Source organism: Buteo buteo, chromosome 4 (assembly GCF_964188355.1).
Source record: "Buteo buteo chromosome 4, bButBut1.hap1.1, whole genome shotgun sequence".
NCBI classification, from domain to species: Eukaryota; Metazoa; Chordata; class Aves; order Accipitriformes; family Accipitridae; genus Buteo; species Buteo buteo.
The window spans coordinates 16955353-16982893 of record NC_134174.1 but is presented as its reverse complement, the minus strand read 5'-3'; the positions used below and the strand labels follow the sequence as shown (position 1 = coordinate 16982893).

The 27541-nt window shown below is 40.5% G+C and overlaps 2 protein-coding genes across 4 annotated transcripts; both read right to left on the bottom strand.

Annotated features, from left to right (window-relative positions):
- Positions 1-301: 301 nt before the first annotated feature.
- TRMU (tRNA mitochondrial 2-thiouridylase) lies at positions 302-13426 on the bottom strand. Its single transcript, XM_075024901.1, has 11 exons — positions 13326-13426; positions 12682-12847; positions 10307-10413; positions 9629-9751; positions 7656-7828; positions 6082-6135; positions 5469-5535; positions 4506-4606; positions 3292-3436; positions 2962-3044; positions 302-2077 (listed from the first exon to the last, which is right to left on the bottom strand). Exons 1-11 carry the CDS (start codon positions 13408-13410, stop codon positions 1931-1933), a joined length of 1251 nt encoding a protein of 416 aa, XP_074881002.1. The 5' UTR covers positions 13411-13426; the 3' UTR covers positions 302-1930.
- Positions 13427-14485: 1059 nt separating this feature from the next.
- GTSE1 (G2 and S-phase expressed 1) lies at positions 14486-27123 on the bottom strand. Of its 3 annotated transcripts, none has more exons than XM_075024899.1 (12): positions 26513-27123; positions 25501-25584; positions 24705-24762; positions 24005-24623; positions 22598-22768; positions 21504-21645; positions 19884-20261; positions 19620-19692; positions 18952-19200; positions 17561-17741; positions 16292-16432; positions 14486-15344 (listed from the first exon to the last, which is right to left on the bottom strand). In XM_075024899.1, exons 2-12 carry the CDS (start codon positions 25559-25561, stop codon positions 15261-15263), a joined length of 2157 nt encoding a protein of 718 aa, XP_074881000.1. In that variant the 5' UTR covers positions 25562-25584; positions 26513-27123; the 3' UTR covers positions 14486-15260. The 3 variants fall into 3 exon arrangements, with proteins under 3 accessions (XP_074881000.1, XP_074880999.1, XP_074881001.1); XM_075024898.1 differs by having other exon boundaries at positions 26402-26524; XM_075024900.1 differs by having other exon boundaries at positions 26135-26523.
- Positions 27124-27541: the final 418 nt, after the last annotated feature.

Sequence of the window (27541 nt, the reverse complement as noted above, 5' to 3'; positions counted from 1 at the left end):
GATCTTATCAGTACAGGTTGTGGAGTCTCCATCCTTGGAGATACTCAAAACCTGACACCACCACCCCAAGAAACCTGCTCCAGTCGCCCCTGCTTTGAGCAGTGGAGCTGGACTAGATGATCTCCAGACGTCCTTGCCAACATCTGCAATTCTGTGAATTTTAAAAGAATTTTGAAAACACAGAAATGGCTATGTCCTTTTTCATGTCCTCACAGTCGAACCTACCTCTACCAGTACAGTATCAAATGACAAACATACCTGAGCATTGAGAGATGAAGTAATAATAAACAACACACTAGTATAACGCAAAACATTTGTGAAGATTTTAATTGGGATATTTACTGGAAAACTCAGATGAGGACAATGTGGAGCATTAACTCCTCAGTAATTAATTCCACATTTTGCAAAGACAAAAGCTTCAGGAAAGATAAGGAAAACATTAGGAAAACCATATAAAAGTCATGACCAGAACCCGTAACACAACTAACCTAACACAAATCACAGGAGTTGACATGAAGCATGTATAGTCATTACAGTTAACCTGCGCAAGGATAGACACTCTGAAGACAGACTTTTAAATTGAATTGATTTTGGCACCAGTGAAAAAGGATGGCTTTTTTCCCCTTTCAAGCAGATCTACTGTAATGTCAAACAAATACATAAGGTTTTAACACTCTAGGTTTTTTCCATAGGGCTTCCTGAACTGTGTGTTTAACTTTGCCAGACTAGCAGGTAGACACTGAAGAGTGTCTTCTCCCCCTTTTACTTCCACACTTGGAAGAGACTACCTTTTACTTTTCTTACCAGAAGAAATGAAAGGAATTCTTAGAAGATACTCAGACAACAACAAAGGATGTACATGTAATCCAAGCCTTCAGATCTGCTGAAATATCTATTCATGGTACAGCTTTCCTACCACCCAAATTGGATGCAAATCTCAAAACTCCACACCCATCTGGAAAGCCCTGCTCCTGTACAGCTGTACTTTAAGGACAGTTACCTTCTATTACCATATTGAAGACAGGAATTTATTTTTGTTGATTTGCTGTAGCAGAATTTTATTATAAGCTTAGGGTGTCCTCAGTATGCACCCAATCATTATAAATGTAGATAATTTGGACACGGGTATTCAGCTCTTCCTAATACCACTCCATTTTGACACATGGCAAGATCCAATTATTATTGGGTCTATATTAAGTTGGCTACATAACAAGGCAATGCATACAAATGTGCGTTTTTCTGAAGCCCAACGTTGCATTCTCTTCTCCAGGAGACAAACCAAACAGCTTCTGCCCTCAGCAGTTAACAAAAAATTAGTCAGTTCTGTGAAATAAATTAACAATCAAGACTGGTTTTACACCTCTAGATTTGTAATTCTGAATTATGTAAACATTTGAAGCCACTACTTAATACAGCTTAAGAATCCAAAGCATTTCTTATAAAACTATATAAAATGAAAAATAAATATCTGTTGCTTGGAGTTCATTCAAAATACTGAACTTAAATATCATTCATTCTTCTTCCAGAGTTCAAAGCACAAACATATATTTACTGTAAAATAACATATGTACTTTACCTAGGGACAGGTATCTTCAAGGAAAAAAAAAAAAGTATTTCACTTATGCATACAAGATAGATTTATGATTTCAGACATGATTTTAATGTTAAAATTCTTGTATGCGTAACTATTACAGAACAACTTTAAGACATCCCTTGATACCTATTAACATAAATATTACCATCTAGTCCAGTAAAATTGTACCAAACTGGCTTTAGTTTTAAACCTGTTCACTGCTAACAGTCAAGAGCTGGGACTCGATGGTCAACTGACCTTCAGAACATATAGATCAAGAAAAAATACGTTTATTATTGGTTTTATTATTCTCAGGCAGCAAATTCTCCAAAGTCCTTCAATAAACAAACCCATGTGTTATGTTGCTGGTTCTATCTTGTCAATCTCTTCCTTCTTTGGACCCTCCTCTCGGTTTTTGCCCTGTTGCATGGTGTACACCGATGGGCCCATCCTTAAGATCTTCCCACTGCCCAAGCACTCGTCACCCTTGTAGAACACGGCAAACTAGGAGATAAAACACAGGGAGAGTCTTTTCAGCAGCTGCAAATGGCACGGTGAGAAACTGCAGCCTTTCCTCAAGACCTGCTGGACAATGAATGTATTAATTTATATTTGTTCTGACCAATTCTCAAAAAAACCCCAAAACAAAACAAAACAAAAAAAAGGAAAAAACCCTCTTAGGATCTGTTGGCTCACGTGAGTGTAAATATAAGCATGTTAGGGGAAATTCCACTGTGAACTTCATCTTCTCAGCTCAGATCACTTCTCTTAAGTGCATCTCTGTTACAAACAGCTCTGACAATTTGTCTTCTCATGTGTCCCATGGGCCCCCAAGTTTTGGAGAGGGAGAGGGAGGGTAGAACATATACTGGGAGAGGACATACAGAAAACGTTCAAGAACCACTGGTTTTCGATGTGATGGAGTACCTTTGCATTAGCAGTGTTAAAAGGCATGCTTACATAGTCCCCTTTTCTCAGTACTGTTCCAGGACAATTAAATTCACTGGACACAGATCCTCGCTAAACAAATTTGAACATTAAAACCATATTAAGCAGCCAATTACCAAACTAATGCCTTGTTAAATCTACTTCTTGAAGACAACAACAGATTCCATTTCTGCATATAAAACTGATTACCAGAGATATTTTCATATATTTCTAAAACTTGTAAGCCAGTTTCTCAGGCTATATGGATAACAACAGACCATTTAGAACTAGAAACAATCTCCTTCAAAATAGTTGATGAATAGTCAAAATAGAGCTAACTGCTCTCACATGCAAATAAATTCATTATTTTGCTCCAGCTAATAAGAACACTACCTTGTTTTATTAGCCAGATAAGCCAAAACACACAAAAAAAGGAAAGAAAACCACTTCTAGTAACTTACCTGCCCAGGTGTGATAGCTCTTGCTGGCTTCACTAGCGTCACCCACACACTCCCATCTTGGTTTAGAGTCAGCACACAAGGGACTAAAGCAGAAAATGACCAAACACCTGCTAGTTAATCCTTAAGTTCACATTAAAAAAGAAAAACCTTCATAATTAGGTTAAACACATATAAGTCAAGATACTACTACACAGAATTGTTTTATAAAGACACTACAGAAACAGAAAGGCAAGCCAAAACATTTCAACTATTTCTGCAAAACTACACTGAACACACTACCACAGTTTCACAAACTGAGTAAAACAAAAAAACAAAATAAGGTTTAATTACCCAATGCCATCTGGTGCCGAAACCTGAAATGACATTCCATCATTTTATCTCTAATGAGCTCTACAGGAGGCTCCTCTGCTATCCAGTGCACTCGGTTTGTCCGCAATAGATCTCTGTACAGAGCAGGGTGATCTGTTGATGGTGCCTTAAAATACAATGTTTATTTAATGCTAATGTTTTTGCCAGAGAGTGTATAACTTGTGAAGTAAAGCATGAAATATAGAAGAAGCATCAAGCCATATCAAAATGAAGGCAAAATGAGTAAGAAAGCAAGCATTCATTAGCACTTAATCAGCTTCCAGGTGAAAGCCTTTAATGAAAAAAATAAGCTAAAGGAAGCCTGAATTATTTGTCAGTGTTCTAAATCTCAATCACGTTGCTTCTTGTGTTGTTTTTTCTCCAATCATATTTCTGCCTTCTTCAGGGTGAGTTCAGATGTCTACTGCCCTCCTTACCCTACTACAAGGTGCTACCTCCCTCTTCACCAATGTCTCAACTCAACACCTCCCCAACAAAGGCGTTGCACACACACAACCTTACTGTAGGGCATTAAAAAAAATAATTCTTAGTTGTCCTGCCTGTTTCCTCTCAACTGTCTTTTGTTTATGATTTTTTCCCCCCAGGCACATCAACAAGTAGCAGAACACCACATTATAATCACATCAGTATCAAATAAGAATAACAACTGCATGAAGAGCCAGAAACATTAACAATGCTAGCAAGCTGCAGAGCTCTCAGTCATCTCACATGACTAGTCATTAAGACACCAATGATTTCACAGTATTACATATATTCTGCCTCAGTTTTCAAAATTATAAAACTGTATTACTGGCTACTACTCCTTTTACTAGAAAAAGAAAGTAGCAACACACAGTAAAACAAAATAACACACATTTTATATACTGTGCCATAATAACTACAATAAAAACCTCATGTTTTAGAGTAGAAAATGAGAGCTCAGTAGATTGGCTGATTCTTTTCAGTATTTGCCCTTTGTTTGAAAAAGTTCTATGCCAAAATCTAAAACAATTTTTTACTCAAGAAAAGCCAGTTTGGACAAGATGTTTCAAATCTGCTGATGCTGCACTAGTTGGTTCTTGTTTCCCTCAAGAGGAAAGCCAAAAATTCTGCCTAGGTTAGAAACACATTCCGTACAGCGGGAGTCACAAAATGCCTGCATTAGTCATTTGCAATACCAGTGTTAATTAACTCACCACAAAGACATCTCCGGTGCTGACATCTTTGTCTACAACGAACCAAGCATCCTTCAGGCCTGCTAGTCTAGCCCTCTGGCCTATTGTGTAGAGGAACCAACCTAAAGAAACATGAAAATGTAATGCTGCTAGCAACCTTTAATCTTTTACTTTCAGAAAAATACATTAAAATCATTTCCCTAAAACTCTACCACTAAGCAAAGAATAATGAACCAACTAAACAAAGAATAACATATCAACTAAACAAAGAATAACAAATCAAGTTGCCTCAGAGAAGCCTGCCAATTACAAACTAAACTAACATCTGCTTGAAAGTTTTCACCTGTACCTGAAGCACATGTTTCAAACTAATCCATTTCAATTGTGGTATTCTTACAGTTTATAAAAGACAAACATTTCTTTATTTTAGTTTCGATTTGTGGTTTTGCTACCACTCAGTCTTACCAGCTTCCCTTACTTTTATGTAGTAGTAGAACATCCTACTTCCATACATTATTTGCGAGAGGAACTAAGTTCTAGCAGCTAGAACTGAAGAAAGAGCAAAGGAAGGACACACAGAAGGAAAGGAAAAGGTAAGCTGCCCATGTTTGGCAATGTCCTACTGTGCATCACTGAGGTGCATGGTGTATTTTTTTCTGCAAAGTTTAGATACTAAAGAATCTGGAACTGAAGCACAATAGTTGTGAAAAAACTATACAAACAATCGTCTCAGTATTAAATTAACAATCACTTAGTATCAATAATAATTATCATTTACTTTCTTGCAACATGGAACAAATAAGCAAGAATCAGTTGTAGTTCAAGGCTCTACTATTGTATAAAGCAAGTTTTCCATGATTATTAGAGTTATCAAACTGGGAAAAACCTGTAGATGAGTTTGGAATTCCACAAAATTTGTCCCTCCAAATATAAGCAGTATTGTTCCATTTATCTAAAAGCAGTTAAGGTGGGTTAGCCAGTTACCTTTGTGTGTTCCCATCACCTTCTTATCTTCAACGGAGACAAAGTTACCTGGTTGAGGTTCCAAATACTACCAAATAGGAAGAGATTGTTTAAGTCAGAAGATGGCCCAAAAAACCTCCCAGTATATTTCAGGTTCTGTCACTACATTCTCGTGAAGTTGGAAAATAGCTTTTCAACAGGCAAACTCTGCCCAAGCAGTTTACTGCCTCTTCCCTGATGCTGCTTTAGAGAGAAAAGTAGGAAGGGCAGTCCCTATTACCAGTAATTCTGGGCTTCACTCCCCCATCCTCACTTACGCCAGGGGACAGCAGGATTCAGCCAGTTGCCTCTCTCACATCCCAAGCACTTGTCAGAGCCTGGCAGGTATAGGAGTGTGAGTTCACACATTCCTTTTGCTACAGAACATGACTGCTTGCTGGTAGAGGGACAAGCTACTTCCTACAGGCAGTTGGCATTAGCTTCCGGGTAGGCTTGGGACTGCAAGGGGAAATGGGACAATTGCAACTTAGTGTGGGCCACAAGCTGTCAGAGATTCTTCCATAGACAGTGTTACAAATTACTACTGAAAATCAGAACAGAACATAAAGATTGTCATAGATTTAATGTTGCTCACCTCAAGAAGGAAATTTTCAAAGTTTCTTTCACCAATGAAACAGACTCCCATACTCTGAAAAGAAAACATGGTACTGAATCCATAAAAGCAGAGGAACACATTTGAAATAATCATAGAATCACAGAATGGTTTGGGTTGGAAGGGACCTTAAAGATCATCTAGTTCCAACCCCCCTGCCCTGGGCAGGGACACCTTCCACTAGACCAGGTTGCTCAAAGCCCCATCCAACCTGGCCTTGAACACTGCCAGGGATGGGGCATCCACAGCCTCTCTGGGCAACCTGTGCCAGTGCGTCACCACCCGCACAGTAAAGAGCTTCTTCCTTACATTTAATCTAAATCTACCCTCTTTCAGTTTAAAGCCATTACCCCTTGTCCTATCACTACAGGCCCTTGTAAAAAGTCCCTCTCCAGCTTTCTTGCAGGCCCCCTTTAGGCACTGGAAGGCTGCTAGAAGGTCTCCCCGGAGCCTTCTCTTCTCCAGGCTGAACAACCCCAACTCTCTCAGCCTGTCTTCACAGGAGAGCTGCTCCAGCCCTCTGATCAGCTTTGTGGCCCTCCTCTGGACTTGCTCCAACAGGTCCGTGTCCTTCTTACGTTGGGAGTCCCAGAGCTGAATGCAGTACTCAACGTCTATTAATAATCTATTAATAATGTCTATTAATAATCTGTCCAGGATGGATTTTTCTTCCCTATGTATCCCAAACTATGCTAGACGTCTCATAAAATAAGCAAAATCACAACACCTGCTCCAACATATGTAAACTAATTCTATACAGCATCAGCGAAAGCCATAAGTACAGAAGAGAAATAATAGAAAATAGAACACATGTTCAATAAACACATTAATCTTGGTGACTACATTGCACGTATATTAAAAACAGAAGTCTCTTTCAGATTAAAGTACAAAACTAACACAAATTATATACTAATGGTATGTCTCTTGAAAACAAACCCTCCATAAACAAATAGGATTTCCTTTTCCTTTCAGTTACTGCCTACATTCTTCAAACAATCATTTAAACAACCATTTATGGTGGATGAATATAAACATTAAAAGTGATCAAGATAGCATCAGCAATACAATTGCTGCCTGCATCTTTTTTTTTTTTAGGATCAACCCATGAAGTGTTATTTCTCAGCCAGGAAAACAGAACTTCTTATTTTAAAAAGTAACTGTGGAAAAACAGTATGATCCAATTTCTATAAAGACATATTGAAAAACAATTATAGTGAGGAAGCCTTTATAACCTATGGAAAATAAAGACCAAAGGCTTCTCACCTGCTGTAGTAAAGAATGCTTTCCTTAAGGCTCACAGTATCCTACCACATTGCCCTTCGCCTTAGTTCTTCTGAGATACAATGGTAGACAAATTATCTGCAAGCTAAAATACACAACTAACCACAAGCTCATAAAGTATTTTTAAGCAAGTAGACAGCTATAAAACTGCTTCCCAAGCTATTCTATTACAGTGCTCAGAAACAGCTGAGCTGTCAGAGATTAAAGTTCAAAAAGTTCAGGAAAGTCCATTTTAGAGAGAAATACAAATCCAAAGAGTTTAAGTGTTACCATGCCTCTTTTTTCTTTAGCACGTGATGAAGGCCATGTTCCGCTGCTATCTTCTTTACAAAGTTTTTTGTTAAATCCCCTAATGGGAAAATGGTTTTCCTCAAAGCGTCCTGCGAGATCTGACTGAGAAAGAAGGTCTGGTCCTTAAAGAGGTCAGCCCCTTGAAGGAGTTTCACAGCTGCAAAGTGCAGAAGACATAAAGCATTTCAGCATAACCCCCTCTAATAGTTCAACTTCGGTTAGTATTTTGTATGAAAATCAACATTTAGTTTTATTATTTCCAAACACATGTTAAAACCAGCATTTTTCAGGTTTTTCCAAATCTAATTGAAAATGTTTGGGTATCTTCTCACCACTAAAAAGATCTAAAAGGATTCTGATTTTCTACAACACAGAATCTTACAAAGTCTTACATTGCCTCATCTATTACAATACTGCAAGTCACCGGCAAGAACATCAACAACATGAAATATAAAAACAGCTTTCACATTTCACGTGAAAGAGAGAATGAACAGTCAAATATCTTAGAGTATACTTTTCTTAAAAAAAAAACACATTCGGTTTTACCATGAAATGACACTACTACAAATCAATGATTTGAACAATCAGTAGAGTTATTCCCAATACTCAGGAGAGAAGAGTTTGAATTTATTCTTTAAAATAGATTAAGTGTCCTGATTGCCCAGATGAAATAAAATGGTATAGTTTTTCAGTCATGTTCTGTCCACTCTCTTTAAGAGCTAATAGCTCTGATGTGGTACAAACTCTGCTGATCTGTTTCTTGACCCAAAGGAACACTAACTACAGGCCAGTAGTTCAGTCAAAACTAATAATACAAAATCCCAATAACGGGGCAGGAAGCCTGCTTAAAACATCACAAAATACTACAACTTTCCAGAAATCATATTAAAATAAAGTAACAAATAAACCCCTTTGAGTCCAGAACAAACAAATGAAAACCAGGAAGCTGTAACACAAAAACATCACCTTGGCAGCTTTGCATAGTGGTAGTTTGCAAGTCCCCTTTCCCTTCGGGTATACTGCATTTCTCATTATACGTCAGAGCTTCATCCGAGTTACTTTACTGCATTACAGCCCACTGCAGAGCTATTTGGGAAATTTCTACATTGCCATCCAAGCTGTGATAGTGCCAGGCAGAGACATACCCAAAACAGCATTAATCAAGCTGGCTCTGGTACTGATAACAAGAGAACCACTGTGGTGCAGAGATCAACGGCTGGCACACTATTTAAGTGAAGAGCAAAACCAGCACTACTGCTACTCAAACCTTTGCTGACCTGAGAATTGTAGCCTTAAAAACTTTTCAATGGCAGTGTACACACAACCTTGATCTGCCTGGGAAAACCAGGCTTCTATAGGAGAACAGAGAAATAAGGCAGAATAGTTGAATCACTGAATGAAAACCTGATTTTTTTCCAGTAAAATAATATACAGTCCAACTACTGTATTAAAGTTAGTAACTAATTTTAACATTTCAAAGCCTTAATTCTAAAATTACACTTAAGCATATCCCCATGATGAGGTCCATCAATACTATAAACCAAATAGCCAAAGAATACATTCCCTAAAATAGAAGAAACATATAAAGAAATTTTTACGTAAATCATGGAAATACTAGATAAAGATTTCTTGAAATACTTCTGCAGGGTATAGAAGATAGCCTGTATCTTTAATCCACATTATGGCTCCTCCAGAATATCGATTACTCCTGAAATGCTTATTCTTACCGCTGGACCTGGATTAGAACTTTTAAAATAGAAAATGTAATACCTGACTAGTCAGGGTAATTTTCAGTAATGTAAATCCCCTATTTTGCCCAATCAATCTTCTACAAAGGTTGGAGTTTAAATGGTAGTCATTGCATGTAAGGTAACAAACTTCTCTGATTCTGCAACACCGAATATTTAAATTTCTCTTTCACATCCAGGGTGAAATATGCAATGAAGAAACCACTTACTATTTCTAACTTCAAAACGGTTTCTGAAAAGCCTTTGCGGTCTTTTGATATGCTTCTGTTGAAACACTTCCTCATCCTCTAGCGAGGTCCTAGCATAATGCCCAGTAGCAATTGCATCTGCTCCTATCAAGAAAAAAAACCCCAAAACACAAAGGCACATACATGAAATTCACAGTTTAAAACAGCAGTATAAACATCTAGGAAAAAAACAGGAAGCAATGAAGGAAGAAAACCTATGGAAGTCTTATACTGATGATAATCATACTCCTGCTACATAAATAATGTATACTTTTCATTGGCATGCCAGAACTTGTGCTTTTGTCCTTTAAGGACCACATACAAATGCAAAACCTAATACTCAGGTCAATATATGTCCCTGAATTAAATGTGCTCCGACACAGCAGCAACCTAATCTAGTGGAAGATAACCCTGCCCATAGCAGGGGGGTTAGAACTAGATGACCTTTAAAGGTCCCTTCCAAACCAAACCATTTTATGATTCTATACGTAAAAGCAAACTTAAAAATAAATACTTTGCAAATACTGAAATACTGCCACAGAGATATGTGCATTAGGCATGCATACGAATTCAGGTTTTTCCCCACCTTTTCAAGAGTTTGTATCCTTTAAGCACTTCCACAGCACACATGCTGCACTGACACACTTGAAAATGCCTTACCAAGGTTATCCATAGCATAATGAAGAAAGTAGTTGAATTTGATGTGTTTGTTACACACAATATCAGGATTAGGAGTCCTTCCCAATTCATACTCTTTTAAGAGGTCACTGTAAAATAAAGATTCAAATGTATATATAGACAATATTAACACTACATAATATTATCCAAGACTGGTCGATCTGTTTAAACATGAGAACTTGAGACTCAGTCATACTAAGCATTTTATGTAAAAAATAAAATACCCATTAGATTTTAACCTGTGAAAAACAAAGCTTGGAAGATTTTCTCCAAAGTGCACTGAGGACATGGTCAAATGATCACTCACAACCTTGTAACCTTATTTTATTAAATTAATATTCCCTCAGGGGAGACATGACTACCCACTGAGCACTCCCTATTCATCTCTTATGAAATACTTACTTTCAGAACTAAAGAACACATTTTTCAAAGTGACAGTGCAGTGGAGCACACACCAGGAGTTAACTGTGTCTCAGCTGAAAGGACAGTAACTTAATCTACAATAACACCACCACAAGCAGTCATGGGGCTTAATTTTAGAGATGTTTTCCTGGCTTTTTCTTTCTCCTTCAAGAAATCCAAGCAGTTTCTCAAAGTCATGCTGTACTTTTACACTGTTACATAATTAAAGCACTTAGCATTATTTGCTTTAAAACACTGAAATAATAACTAATGAAATTAAACTAGCATACAGTGATGCCCTGAGATATCAAAAGGCCTGATCCCTGCCTTATTTTGCTTATCCTCAGTAGTCACTCAAGTCAAGAGGAACTGAGGACATGGACTGGAAAAGGATCCTGAACTGTACTTAAAAGAACACCAGCAACCCCAGTACCAGGTTTTACTCTTCATCATCTGAAACAGAATCGATTGCTTCTTCCTTACCATGTTATACTTTACCTTCATAAATAGAAAATAAAGCAACACATCTTTTATTCTGTCCAACTACTTTTTAACAGTTCTGAATTTAACAATTTATACTAATAATTAAATCACCTGGGTCCACCCAGAGCTGCTTCCCTCTCACTGGCTCAGCACTGTACTCTGATGATAACACACTACTCCTTTGTAAATACTGCAAAAGCACGCTGGAAGTTTTATAAAAAATTCAGTGTAAAGCCAGGCTCACGTTAGTTCGCTAAAGCACAGAACTGCAGAAAAGGCAATGAAGGATGCCTACTGAATCTCTCTGATGTAAAAATGCAAAATGGACTTTGCACAGATTATGGGTGAGACAAGACCTGGGATAGTCCTCTTGATAAAAGGTGGATTTTGATGAATGACCCTTTAAAGAGAGACTCCAGAGGAGGAGTAAATTCCAGCTCAGTGATGACAGTAAAGAAAAAAAGATTCTGAAACAAGCAAATATACTTGCAACAGATTGTCTGGGAACACTGTACTAATAAATGAGGAGAAGCAGAAGAAAAGCTGATCTTCTACAATCTTTGATTCACTGTCATCTACAGACTCCTTCCACCTCCAAGAGTTTTGGTAACATTTATTCATTCTCTCACACCGAGAGGAAAAAATGGAGTGAACTTTCCCAGAACAGGGCTGTTTTCTCCACTGACTGTACAAAAGTCTTCTGCTCAACCTGATGTCATTTCAACATGATATAGAAGTACCACAACTAGGTTATTCCTCAGTTTCTTCTAAGACAAGGTAACAACAGCACTACTTAGAGGGAGAAGATGAAGATCAGGGAATGACTTTTACGTACTTATGCTGAGTAAGTAACAGAGAAATTATGTTGTTATACCAATACTTCCCCTCTCCTCCTGCCTCTCAAGAAAAGCTCTCAGCTTTTCTATGCAGAACTTTCTTCCCTTTAAGTGGAACAAAGTCACAGAAAATCCATACACCCTCTTTAGAGAACAGTTTCAAATTTATTAGAAGTTTAAAGAAGCAAGGCTAGTTCATGATCACTTTGTGGTAAACCGGATTCAGTACATATTAATTTAATGTAAAATGCACTGTGTAAATTACACAAACTGACAGTAATAGCACCCCACTAAGTACTTTTTCTCACGCTGCAATAAGATTGGGACAGTATGTGGGAAGCAGAAGAAATGAGCTGCAACAAAGCAACTGCTAGACACTTATAATCTAGGGAGAAAGCGCCTATTAATTTCAAAAACAACAAACATATTAAAACCAACACATACATTCTGATCTTAACTATCAATGAGAGAAAAAAATAATTCCTCCCACATTTAAGAGGCTTCAGCACTTTCTCTTTGTACTGACAATACTGCAATAAATCACCTTTGCCCATTATCCATCCGTTCTCGCTTTTCACAGCAACATAGTACTATACTAATATACTGAAAGGCCATCTATTTTAAACGTGTTTCTACCTGAATACTTCATTCCAGTATTCTTTCACGTAGGAAACCTGGTGAAAAGGAATATCCAGCTTCTGACAAACCCGGTAAGCATCTTCGCAATCTCTGTCAATGGAGCAAGCTCCTTGTTCATCCAGAGGGTCCCAGTTCTTCATAAAGACACCTGTCACCTGGTAGCCTACAAATGAAGGTAAGAATGACTTATGAAGTCAAACTCCTACAGCTTCGACCCAAAACCTGTGTTTTTCAAGTCTTGTGTGGGTAACTGCTTCTTTCAGAAGATGTGAGCAGCCCTGTACTAAGCAAGCACCCTGTGAAGCTCTATAGTACAGTTCTTGCATGACTTTTTTTTTTGCTTTAGCCACCATAAACCCCAACCTCTCCCAGCAACCTAACACGACGGTATTTCATAACCCCGAGTTCCTCCCACCCCGTCCCCGCCTGCCGCCCGCCGAGGTGCCCGGCTCTCCGCGGGGCCGGCCCGGGCCCTGCCCGAGGTGGGGCCGCTCCACCGGCCGCAGGAGGCGGCGGAGCGCGGGGAGGCGCCGGCCGAACTGGGCCGGGCCGGGCCGGGCCGGGCGAGAGGGCCGAGAGGGCAGGCGTGAGGGGAGGGGAGGACAGGCCCCGGCCCCGGCCCCGCCGCCCTCACCCCCCACCTCGGCGGCGCAGCAGCAGGGCGGCCACGGCGCTGTCCACCCCGCCGGAGACGGCGCAGGCCACCCGGCGCCCGGCCGCCAGCATGGCCCCCGCCCCGCCGCTTCCGCCCGCCCGCCCGCCCGCCCCTCTTTTCCGGCGGCCGCGGCCCGGCGCCCAACGGCGCTCGGGGGAAACGCGGCTGCCCTCGGGGGTTCCGGCGCCGAGGCGGCGCCGGGCGGGGGACGGCCCTCTCCGGTTAAGGCGGCAGGTCCCCGGGCGGCGGGAGCCCCTGCGCTTGCCGCCTGCTCGCTGTTAAAGGCACGTACCAGCGAGCGCTGCCGGGGTTCCCCACCCTCCGCTGCCGTGCAGCCGGCCGCACCTCTCCCCGCAGGGAAGCTGGGTTCAGGCCCCGGGCCACACTGTTAATGCGTTGTTAAACCAGCCAGAAGGGTGGAGAAAAGCAGAAGAGCTTTCTGGCCCACAAGCCTCCCCCCGTCAGGGCAAGCAGAACCCTCAAACACGTACCCTAAGCAAGAGCCCTCCGACTGCCCACGAGCAACAGGACTCGGCCCCCCGAATTGGACAAAGGAAGCCCCAGAAGAAAACGTTACAGTCTCCATTTAATCGCTTCACATTCATTATCACTTGATGAACCAAAGGTTACTCCACCTGGCTCCAGCTGCTACTACAGAGCAGTGCCGCCTCCCCGAGCACTGTGCCCCCAGCAGCCATCCTGCACTAACCCTGCTCCAAGCACCTCTGGGTATTTGAGCAACTGACTTGTACCTTGAAGGCTGGAATTCGGCTCTTAGTTGAAGACACATCGAGCTGTCAACTGGCATTTGAACTTCAATGAATAGTCAGGCTAGTCAATACAGGTGGTGAATCCCAGAAGCTGGCCAGGTGCCTGATTTAGGACCACACAGTTGGGTGTTTCAACTGACAGATGACTCCCACATGTTGGTAAGTTGTCATGGTTATGCTCAAAACCAGGATTTAGATCTGCTGCCTGCAAAGGCATACATTCACAAAATGTAGTTCTCAAGGGGCATAGAATGCTTGGCTCACCTGCAAGTCCTTGAACTATAGGGCATAAACCTATTTACCTCTTTTTTTAAAAGAAATCACAAATACATCACTCATAAGGAAAAAAGCTCATAATTTTTTTTAAATCTCCCTCTGTTTCAACTTAGAAATATGCAACCAAACTCATTTCTCCCCCTGTTCAAAGTCTAGTTGAGGACCTGCTTTTAACTGTACAGCACTGGCTCAAAGTTTTAGTAAATGCTTTGGCTGAAGAAGCCCTTGTTCCTGCTTTCCTTCTGTGAAAAGCACAAGCAAAGAAAGTATGCAAATTCCACATTTTTATGGTTCATATTTGGCAGGAGCAGGTAGCATGGTTGTTTCCTCTCCTCTGACTCAGAAGAGTCTTCAGATGTATTCCACTAGCATTCAACAGTACGATGTTTATTTCCAAACTTGCTACATTTTTATATGAAAAACCACCCTGAAGCCCACTAGCTTTACCTACATCTTAACATTTGTTAGTAAAACACTAAAGAGTAACCTTTCATTACAGGCTTTGGTTAGACTATTTTGTACAACAGTTTGGTAAACAACTCATTTATTTTAAATTAAATCTTTGTTGCACATAAGGGATAAGGAATCAAAGAACAATTGGAAGAAATAAAAAGAGACAAGCTTCCAATACAGAGAATAGCCCCTTTTGCCTTAGAGCAACACAATTTAAATACAAACATTGCAGCACATCCATGAACAGAACCATTAATCAGACTTGGTTTGACTATATCAATACTGTTAGAATTGTATTGTGTTAGTGTGGTTCATCAGATAATCTATAGCCATCTTCAAAAAAAACCCACCAATTGTACAAGAGTAACATCTAAACACTTTAAAGATCACAGATGCCAAGAATTCTTCATTTCAACTCAAGTTCAGAATTTGAGTAGAGGGGAATCCAGGTTTTCTTTGTTTACATCAGGACTCAGAGTAATAAGAGGCGAACTCAAATCAATTAGCTGAAAGAAAAACAATAAAATTTAGCTATTGTAGTCAGCTGTTGTATATAACTGCTAGCAGTGATAATCTCTATTAACATAGTCTTCAAGTACTTTTTTTTGTTTAGGATTCCTATTAGTATCCAGAAGACATACAAAAGCACCACAGTCAAGCTTTTAGGTTCAGGTTTCTAAACATCTAGGTCATTCTTAGACAAGCACAGGCTTCTTATGAGGTGGTTATTGCCCATACTCACCTTAAAAGCCTAAAATGCTTTTATGTTTTACTACTATGCATATTCAAGTGACACTGTCATCCACGCAGAGCACTTCTGAACTCCTCTGAACATGCCCCAGAAGTCAAAATTCTGTGATCCTCTTTTGAGATACTTTGAAGGACCTGATATTAAATTGATCCCAACTACACCTAACATCAAAGGCTACATCCTCATAGCTACCACCATTTATCTGACAATATCTAAAGGCATCTATCTTTGAGCCACTATGCTTGTCAAATCTAGAATAGATTCCAACACACATCTTTCAACTAAGGAGGGGATTAGGAGAGGAGTTAGACAGGAGAGACAGCCTTGCTTTTTTTCTGAAAATAAGCTGCTGCTGCCAAGAACTGAAAATTTGCAAAAGGAAAACAAGAGTCAGCATGCCTACTTAAGACAGCATTCACTTCGTGCTTCAGAACAGTTCATTCTTTAACTGCTTTAAGTTCTTTCTCCATACTCTTCCTATTTGCAGATTGCTCACTGAGCTCTAGTCTAGAGCAATTGGTTGATTTTGAACATTATGTTCTCTTTACTTAAAAGCACCTTAGTATGCAGTATCATATTGAACAAATTGAGCTAATATTAAATTCTTACAGTATTGTGGACCTGCTCTACTGACAAGTATATGCAGCCAGTTGACATTTTTCTGGTAGCGTACTTGCACCAGAAGACTTGAATATAACTTACCTTTACCTGCCCTGAGAACACAGGCTTTAGAGGAGTAACCTTATTCACTTCTGGAGTATTGGAAAGGTCAATCAGAGGTCTACTTTCACATTCCAAAACGTGTGGGAGACATTTGTCTACTCCAATATCTACCAGTAAGGCCTTAAAAAAAAAAAAGATAGTTCAGGTTTTCCCCTGTTCTCCATGCTTCCTTCATAAACATTTAGGTAGTCAAATTAGCTTATACAGCTGTAATAATCACAGGACAGGCTTAATTTACAGGTTGTGTATTTTTCATATGGGATTGTTTGCACAGTCTAAAAACCCCAGCTCTTGCTCTGCCAACAGCTAGCATCACAAATAGTGAAAATGCAGCGAGACAAAGCAAAAGAGCTCCTTGGGGCATAAAACAATTTTTCACTTAAAAGCAGAGTTAAGTCAAATTTAAAACATAACTCTTAATATTTAAATGACTTAACTACAATTATTATGCAATGTTATTTAGCCATAGAAACTATTCTGTAGAACTCTAAACTGCAGTTATGCTTTTGTCCAGTTTAACTAATCTATACATGTGCTAAGCAATTCTCTAAAGATACTTCGCATCAAGTAAGCTAACAAGAAAAATACTGATGCAATAACACCAAGCAATTAATCTACAGATTATTCTACACCTGAATATTTGTAAAACCTGAATATTTGTAAATCAATAGCCGCTTTGACAGGTTAATATTTCAGAACTACCTCAGTCCTTTCTCCTTAATGCCTGTGGAGTGTCAGCTTTCAACATGAAGCCAGTAGATTCTTGGGAGAGGGGAAAAGCGTTCGCTGGACTAAGTACATAACACTAAGTTTACTGCTACATGGGCTTTGGGGTTTAACCCTTACTCATATGCAGATTTGCACCGCTGTTAGGTGACTGAATTTAGCTACAGCAGTGCCTTTTATTTTTTTTCTTCCAAGAGGGCTTTATGGCTGCAATAGGAACTGCCCTGTGACACTACTTTTCTAATCAAATCCACAAGGATTTCACACCACTTATCCAGAAGTGGAAATTTAGTATGAAATCTGCAAGTATTTGACAGTTCAGCTTTGATGGGAACGAAGTTAGTGGAAACACTGAAGTTCAGTGCTAAAAACAGACACTAGAGGGTGCACATGCTTAGAGTTAATCCATTTTATCTTCCTGGGTACTGAAGTGGTTTTCCTACTTATCCCTCATCTCAAAATAATTTATTTTCAAGCAGTTTACTTAGTCATTCTGTAGAAAAATGTATTGTCATTTCTTACCTCAGTTTGTTTGTCTTCAGCCAGCTGATTTTGTACTTCAGCCTCTGTTACTTCATTTTCTACCTCTTCTGGAGCAGTTTTTTCTGGTGAGAAGTTAAGTGCAAGAGGTAGCACAGGTGGAGGAGATGTATCATCTTCTGAAGAAGATATCTTTGTCCTACTCTCTTCTGTCTGTTTAGAACTACAGAAAAGAGCATTGGCAATAATTGAGTTCTTTAATCAGCATGAACTACTAAAGACAGACAAGCCAATCTCCTAACCTCATTTTTCCTTTTTTTACCCCAAGTTTTAATGACCAAAAGACTTCCCATATTTTCATCCAAAAGTATGCTAGTTACCTGCAAAATACAAGATATTTCATGCTGCAATAAATTTATAGCCTACCCATGCAAAAAAAAAAAGAGCTAATGACTTCAGGATGAAGAATTAAATCTTAAATTGACATATACGAGCAGCCTAAACTTCATAAGTGGTATTTTTTTTTAGACTTTGAAGAAACAACTAGCTAACAAGTACTGATATTGCATATCATTAGGCAATCCACTTCAGTCCCTGCTGAGAGGAAGTACTCACACCAGCTGGAGGACCAGGGATCATAATCTGATTAGTATAAAGTCATTCTAGGGAGAGCAATTGTTTCCTTGAGAGAAAAGGCTATTTTGGACATTTACCCTAAGTAACATGACATATAGGAAGAGTTTTGTAGCCATGAATCATTCCTGCTTTGATAGTGTTCATCTCCACCAATCATGAAGCAAGCCTGCATACATACATTAATATATATGGCACTTGATAGAAGATGTTGGGCTGATAATATGAAGGCAACATTTTCACAGAAAACAAACAGAATTAACAACAGTGTAGGATTCACCCATTCTGCAAGCAATTATTTCAAATTAAAAATAGGTAAACCTGCTCAGAAACTGAAGTTCAGTCAACTAAATCCTTAGCTTTTTGACTGATATTTTAAGAAAGTGTAATTTTACAGAAGCATTGGCAACAGTATGAAACAAAGTTAAGACTAGTATGTATTTTAACCAGCTACTTCCCTTCATCAGAAGGCAACAGCAAAATAACGCCAACACCAAATCTGTTTTCAGTCAGAACATCAGATGTAAGTCTTGAGTTGTCTGCTAGCTCAAGACATACAAATAACTTCCTACTAGAGATTATAATTCTCTAATGTTAGATATTGACTCATCTCAGTAAGGCTTATATTATTTTACTAGTCACAAGATATAAATCTTTTTTAGGCCTATACAGGACCTATGCTCAAATGCTTTATTCTAACATTTAGCAGAGGTCCTTGAAACCTGAAAGTCATCATTAAAATTCATTTAGAGGCAGTTTGCCTGCAATACTTATTTCATATCTGGAGGTTTCTGTCTTACCCAGCTGTAAGAGTCTTTTTGGTAGAAAAGCTGGAACTTTGGCGAATAGATGCAGCATGTGGAGAAAATGCCATTCTTGGTGCAGTTTTAGGAGTCACTGCTGGAAATCCTGAGATACGACGAATAGGTGTAGGTAAGCCAGACCGTTTCAGACTGGCAGGAGTCATGGAGACAGACCTCTCAGGAAAACAAGAATTCTGAAAGATCCCATCTTCTGAGGCTTTCACAGGAGTGCTGATTGCCATGGCACTAAAAAAGGAACATGCATTAGCCAAAAGCTTCTAGAAACAGTTTTATTCAAACTGTTCTACCAAACAATACAAGTCAGTTTCCTTTTGGTCAGTAAGGGAACAGTAATCGTGATAAAGTCAACAATCACAGCATAGTAAGGGCTTTACCTCATAAGGATGCTGTTATGAATGACTCCAGTCTATTTAGCATTGCAAAGAAAATTCTATTCTGAAGGGGGTGTGCAGGGTGTTGTTTGGTTTAGTTTTGGGGTTTGGGTTTTGGGTTTTAAATCAGTTCCAATAGGCATTAACACAGCCAACCTGGAGGGTCTCAAGGGACTACACAATGAAGTTAGAACTTCTAACGATTGTTCCAACACCCAGCCATGTTGCATTCTAAGTACACCCCAGTACATTCGATTTTCAGTTAAGCCCTACCTTCCAAGTGTGCCACAAAATGTTAATCCAAGAGATGGTGTTGCTTTTGGTGCTGATTTGTTTGATGGCGTATCTAAAGAGAAAAATTTTGTTAATTGCTATCCAGATTTTTTTTTTTTTAATATAACAGATAACTTCCAGTTAAAATACTAATTCATTCCAAGAGGTGGAGAGAAGTTTAATGAAACAAATAACAGGCATTCAAGGTAACATTTGCTTTTAACAGCCAAGCTAGAAGACAGGTCATGCAAAGTATGTGCTTACCTCCCACCTTCACTGGAACCTTAGTTTGACTTGTAGGAACAGACAAAACTCTAGCCTTGGGCTTTGGACACAGGCTTCCTTTTGTTGCACTTCCATCTTTTTTCTGCTGACATAGCTTCTGCAGACTGGGAACAGAGCTCAGCCTCTGAATTCCACTGCCTACAGCCTCAGATGATGTTGCAGAAGCTGAAGAATGAGCCAAGCTTACAGCACTAGATATTTTGGGAGTACTAGCCGATCTTGCTTGCTTCCTGGATTTTTCTGTATTGGCAGCCTGCAGAGACGACACTCTGGTAGGTCTGACAAGGGCCAGCCTATTTGTACTAGCTGAAAGGTTAGAGCCACTCACACTAGCTTTTGAAGACATGCTTGATTTTCCTGCAATAGAAAGTTAAGTTATACTTCTGAATCCTTGCTTATTGCTAAGTTTTTGACAAAGAAAAATAATTACGCTCACACAGGAAAGAAAAAAGGCAGTTTACAGCATTTAAATTTATGTTCAAACTACTCAAGTTTAAGAACACATACAACTACTGAAAACTTACTCCCTGAATCCTCCAGCAATTTTGCCTGTTTTAGAAAGTGTCCTCACCAAATTCCTGAATTACTGCAATCAAGTCAAAGAATATTCTTCAAGGAATGCCAAAACAGCTTGCAGATTCAAGTTGCATTTTCAGCATTTTCTCCCAGCATAGTTGGCTCTGTTCCCTTAAGCAAGTATTGAAGAAGGTAGTAGTTCAAGTTACACTGATTAACACCACAGGCTGAACTACCCCACAAGTGCTTTTCTCAGTTTTCTGTATGGTTCTTACTTTTAGTCTGTAGGTTACTTTCATTAATAGGATGAATCTTGACTAGGCACTTCTATCATATAAAATAATTCTTATTAAGCTTTAACTTTTACTGATATATTATTATCCATCCAGAAGCAAAGTACAAAATAAAAATTTGCAGTAACTCGGTATCTCAATAGATCTACAAGAACTGTGGTGCTTACATCTGACAGTATTTTTAGGAGACTATTTTCCTGATCCTTTGAAGCTTACTGTGTCCTGGGTCTGAAAGGGTGAAATTGATGTCCTCATAGTATAAGCCTCTTGGTTGTATTCAGTTACCTCCCTAGAGTATGTTTCCAATATGCTTGAGTAAAGCTCATCCTTTTATTAGGCTTACAGAAACTCAGAACTAGGCCTTCTACCTTCCTTCCATATTTCAGTTGTTTTGGTGGGTTTTTTGTTTTGTTCCTTTTTTTTTTTTTAATTCAAGTTAGACAAGCTTACAGCATTCAGAAGCTCACGTACTTGGCTGTAATAGAGAAGATCATGTACAAAGAGAACAGGTTTCCTGAGGGATTGCTTACTTTCTGGCTGTGTCAGACCCTCACATGTAGGCATCAGGCTTACATGAATTTAGTTTTTACAAATGATAGAAGTCTAAGATTTATCCTTAGTCCACAGGGATTTATTGGACTAGCCTACAAAATTTTATTCTCCATTCAAAATGTTTCTTACTGCTTGTATGTACTGGACACTATTGAAACATACCCAAACCCACAGTCCAAGACATGCTTAGCTATTTCAAAATTGATTTGTGGCACAAATCTGTATTAAGAGTGATTACCATTTTTTCCTATAGGAGAAATGGATAAACTTGAATTCAGACTTGAGTTCATGCTAGACACTGATGATGAGGAAGTAGTCTTTCTTGTGAGACCACTGGCAACACCGGGAAGTTTCAGATGTGTCATCATCTTTAAGCTAGGCTGAATCAGAGAACATAGTTTATTCAAAAGCAAAAAAACTATTAAAACATTATTTTGCCATGCTTTTTCTTGGTATTATAGCTTTTAATTTGTGAATTTTAGAGAACCTCCTTCCTCAGATTACAGTTTAAAAAGTGAACTTTCTTAGAAACAGTTCCATTATATCTGGGTTGTTATACAGAACTGGAACATCAGATCTAGGAGGTGGACTGTTATTATTATTCCTGCCACAAACTCGAATATGGACTTAAAGGGATTAAAGAATAAAAGGAGTAACCCCTGGCACCAGTATATGCTGGGCACCAACCAGCTGGAAAACGGCTTTGCAGAAAAGGCCCTTGGGAGTGCTGGTAGACAAGTTGAACATGCCAAGCACTGGCACAGGTTTCCCAGGGAGGTTGTCGAGTCTCCATCCTTGAAGATGCTCAAAAGCTGTCTGGACATGGTCCTGGGCAACTGACTCTAGGTGGCCCTGTTTGAGCAGGGGTTTGGACCAGATGACATCCAGAGGTCCCTTCCAACATTAACCATTCTGTGATTCAGTGAAGTTGCATGCAGCATGGAAGTAGGTGTCTAAAGCTTCAAAACTCCTGACAGCTATAGGTATTCTACCTTCATACAAGTTATGGCAACCTTTTAATATGGTATAGTTAACTACACACATCAAAAACTTTCTTACAGAAAATTACTGATTGCTTACCTGCAGCTAATGCTTTAAAAACAAAGGTAATACTTGTTAATCCAACACATTTATAGTTGCTCTTAAGTATGTTCATTGTGTTATAGACATAGAACACACATTCAAGAATGGCAATTATAGAACAGAGACTACTTCTCCTTAAAACCATTATATACAACAACATAGCTCTAAATTAGAAAGTAAGCTATATCAGTTTTTTCTTTTTATCAGAACATCACAAATTATCTTCATATTAAGAATGCTTGCCATTACCTTACTTGGTGCAGGAAAGGCTTTTTTGTCTTGCGCTGAGGAACTATCACTGAACGAAGACTCAAAAACATCTGAAGCAGCACTAGATTTATCAGAAATTAGATCTTCAGATGATCCCATGCTGTTCAAGTCTCTTTTTGCAGAAATACTAGTATGTTTTCCTGGTTTGGGCTGCAAATTTCAATGCAACATTTTAAAAGCTACTAGTGTTTCTAGAAACCACTATAAAGCTTTTTACTCAAATGGATTTTGTTAAGAAACCAAGACAACAGTCAATGAAGAAGCCTTTGAACCCAGTCAAGTCCTTAGTCTTTGGACTAATATAGTTTAAAGTTAGTCTTGTGAGTGTATTTGCCAAGTATTAGAACAGTCTTGAACCCAGATATTGGACATCAACCTGAGAACAGTTCTGCACAACAATTCATCAGCACAAATTTCATATAATCATGTTCACCTACATACGGTAACAGTTGTTCCTTACAAGATCTCCATTTAATTCATATTCTTCTGCTGCTTTACTCTAGTTTTCCAAAAGGTGAGACATTACAGTAGTAGACTGCATCATCCAAACTGTCTATTTAGACAGTGGGGTACAATTTGGCTAGGTAAAGCATTAAGACTGTGCCTTTTCTTATAGCACCTAAAATCAAAAAGAGACTTTTACCACAAAGGAATCAAAGGGTCCCCTATCTTCTATAGGTGATGGTTCCCAAGGAGCCAATATCACATTTTCAGTAAAGTCTAGTACATACTGGAACCCAAGCCATAAGATGTAGAGCAATAAAATCCAGAAGATATTCTATCTAGAGACTGGGATTTGTGCACACAAGGTTTTCTAACACAACTGTTTCCTTGCTATCCTAGAATACATTTTCAGTTGGTCACATAGCTACATCTTAAATGTAATACCATTAATCACTGCTTTTGATGGTTGAGACAAGTTGTGGACAGAACTAGGACGAAAAGGTATTCCTGTCCTATCAAGATAATTGTGGGGTTTTTTCCCCCCTCACCTCCATTGACAAGAGTTAACAGTAAACAAAGCCATTTTTGCTCATTAAGTCACTAAGAACAGTGCAGCAATTTTACCAGCAACAAAACAGTGTTTAAACAGAAGCCAGGAATGATGGTATTCACAAAACCAGAATACAATGGAAAAGAAATTCGCCTGCAGATGCTCTACATTGTCATAATAGATAAAACTAGTTGGCTACTATACCACAGTATCTGCCCCGACTTTTCTTTTTTATATATAATGTTTCCTGCCTAAGGATCTTATAAGGTAAAGAAACACCGTAAGATTAAAGTTCACTTTTAAAAATAAAAGCTTGTGGACAGTTTAAACATTCCTAAAAGACACAAAGGCCATGTCTAAAGAAAACATTGTTGCCCAGAAGCTGTCTTTACCTTTTCAATAGTCAACAAATTGCTTCTTCCAAGAGTAGATGAAGCTTTTGCCATTGGCAGTTTGCCAGTTGCCTTCATATTTCTTCCCTTAGTTTCCTGTTCTTGTGTCAGAGGTGAACTGGCAATTTCTGTAGGAGATACACAAATTTTAACAGGGCTTCTGTTTGGAGGAGTATGAAGAGCATGTGTTTTGTCATCTGACAAAAGTTTATCCAATTCCTTTGGAAAACAAGGTGGCAGCTGACATGCTGGGCTATCTCGCACACAGTATGTCTCCCGTTTAACAGCCCTGGGACTTTTCGCTATATTTTGGCTTCTCAGTATTTTCAATTTTGACTTTGAATCCTCCACAAATTTTTCTATAATCTTGTCTTCCCGTTCTTCTGATTGGCTTATTTTAGTCTGTTCATTCTTGCTTCCAGTCTCTATCTGCAGTGCTAACAAATGAGCTTCTTTGAAAATTTCCACAAATTTCTCTCCTGTAAGTGGGCTCCACGTGAGTTCATCATCACAAGCAGGTGCACTCTTTTTTTCAGCACTTGTTTTTGCTTCAACATTGGCAGCAATACATTTTTCTTTGTGTCCCAAAGGTCCAACAAAAACTTCATCTTCATTTCCACTACAAAGAAAAGTTAAGTCAGCCCAGCACCATACGTGTGTTCATTTTAAAGGTATATTTACCTGTAGACCCTTCACTTACCTTGCTGGAGAGAGTGAAAGGTCAAAGTCAAACTTTTCATCAGTCAGAAGAGGAAAGTCTGAAACCATAACAACAAGAATTTTGTCACAGTGGGGATTTGCAGTAAAAATGATTGCATTATGCTTTGACAATTTGGTGAAGCTGATGTCAGATGGCAAAGAAAGTTTTAGCTACCAATTTTAAGTAATTAAAATAACAAAAACATGTTTTAGGTCAAAGAAATTGAAGGTACAGCTGTGAATATGATCATAATTGTGATAGATGCCCAAATATTATGAAAGATGTCAACACTAATTTCTAAGCATCCATAATAAGAATGTGGGAATCTGGCTGTCGGAAAGGGTATTGGCAGCGTCCAATCAAGAAAAGTAAGATTATATAATCTACAGGTATATGACAACGCAGTTGTCCTATCAGTCAGTTCTTTCCCAGTTCAGACCACCACAGGACAGTAACAGGAGCCAGTGAGAAAGATTAGTTTTCCTGTTAGCTAATATATACACTAAATATTAATTTAATCCACAGCAGACAGATAAGGAAAAGGGAGAGGTCAGATTAGATATATAGAAGAGAGGCTGATGACATCATGTCACTACTACACATGCTCTAGCACCAGTGTTCCACAACCTCTTGAGGAGGGTTATAAGTCTGAGACTGGCAACAGCAGCCCATCCAAGTAAATGAGTACACAAAACAAGATATAAAACAGATACAGGAGTTCTACTGATCTGAACTGTCTTAACTTTAAATAAGGCATACACCAGGTAGAGAATATCCTAACATGTTCTCCACCTACCATTGCTCGTGCAAATACTCAGCTTTTCTTCAATCACATGACTTGAGCAGTGTGCCGCCATTTCTTTTCCTTCTTCCACAGTGTCTGGAAAATACAGAATTACTGATGCAGTACATTTAAAAAAACAACAAAAAGGTCACAGAATTTTACGATACTACCAAATTAGCACGGAGGCAAACATTGCCTTTGAAGGCTCTTATATGCTATGTTTAGGAACAGCCACACAAACGTGGTTTATGGGATGTCACACCTCTCGCCATCCTCTTGAAACGCCATTAAATTATCTGAGACTATGTATATGCGAAGTGTTGCAACCTCTGTAAAAAGCCTTCAAATACAGCAGCGATGCCTAGGATTTCTGAGATTCCTTAACGCAAACCCTGTGTTCGGCAACTAAACTCCTTTTATGAATACAGCTGCAATGGGCAGCACGGCTAGACAGCTGCAGCAAGAACACTGCCACCCCAGAGGCTAAAAAAACCCCAACATTTTACAGCACTAATTCGAAACTGGCATAACCGAGACGCAGCACATCTCTGCTCCGCGGCACTGCGCTTGAGACGGCGACTTGCACTGGTGGAGAGAAACCCATCAAATACGACTTTCCTGTGAGCAGAGGTTGACTCGTCCCTACCTTGACACAACCCGCTCAGGCGTTGCCGAGGTTACCAGGAGACCCCAGGAGGAGTACCTCAGGCCGTGCGGCCAGGCCGAGGGGATTAGCGCCGAGCACGGACCTACCAGGGCTGCTCCCTCACGGGGCAGCTCAGCAGAGCCCACCGGAGCCGAGGGGACCCCACACACCCACCCCCGGGGGAGGAGAAGCTGCCCGGCGCGCGCGGAGCCGCTCACAGGCCCCGCGAGGGACGCGGAGCCGCCCGCCGACTTCCCACCGCCCCACCTCCACTGCAACGGCCCCTCTACAGCCGGGCCTCGGGGGAAGTCCTCCGGACAGCACACCGCGAGGCCGGTGAAGCGGCCGAGGGCCGGCAGCCGCCGCCGCTCCTCTCACCTCCGCGGGGCCGCCGAGCGCGAAGCGGCGCAGCGGTGCCGCCCGGACGTTTGAAATCGCACCGCCGTCACGTGACGCGCCCGGCGCGCCCTCATTGGCAGGTTCGAACGATACCGACCCTCCCTCCCTCCCCGGGCATTCTGGGGCTGGTAGTTGGCCGGCGCTCCCCGAGGGCCGCCGGTGTGGCTGAGGGGCCGCTCCCCGCCGCTGGGCCTCACCCGCTTGCCGTGGCCGGTGTCGAACGGATTACACGGCCGTCGTCTGGTAGAACTAGAGACGGGCCTCTGGAGCATCGCGGCACGCAGGGCCATCGGAGGCTGCCAGAAGGCTGCTGCAGGCGGCCGCGGGGCGGGCCGATGGCTGCCGACGGCCCCCTCTGGTGCCCTGGCGCCTCCTGCTCCGCTCGGCCTCACAGGCCAGGCCGCTCCTGGGGCGCTTTCCGCTCCTCAAGTGCAGGTTCCAGCCTTGCTGTTTCATCCCCGCTGCTTGTTGCTGCGGAGCTGGGTTTGCCTGGCAGACCTCAGCAGCCGCGGTGGTGGCAGCACCAGACGGGAAAGGCTTCGGGAGCGTCTGGGCTTACGACGGACTCGGCTTCAGGGCCCTGCCGCGCTGCAGGGCCTCGGGGTGGCTCCTGGCACGGCTGAGGTGCAGGGTGCGCACAGACTCCTTTTGTTTCCTCCGCACCGTTGCTCCATACGATTGTCCTAGTAACTTAACGGCACCAAAAGGGATATATACCTGTTCCTGAAATGACGTAAGGAAGAGCGAGATTCCTGGATGTCAGTCCCAGCTGCTGCCAGTTAATACGGGCTGACTGATAGAATAGTTTTAAAAGTAGACCCTTGTCAGTAGGAAACACCAGGAACACACCGCTCTGCCATGTTTCTTCTGAAGTTTACTGCTGTGCAGTGCTTCAGGTTTTCTCCTGATACATGCATGGCCTCAGAAATTGCAGTCAAGTGATATATTCTGTTCCGAGTATTTCAGGATGGCTAACTAAATCACTGGACTGGAATTTAGCAGCTGAAT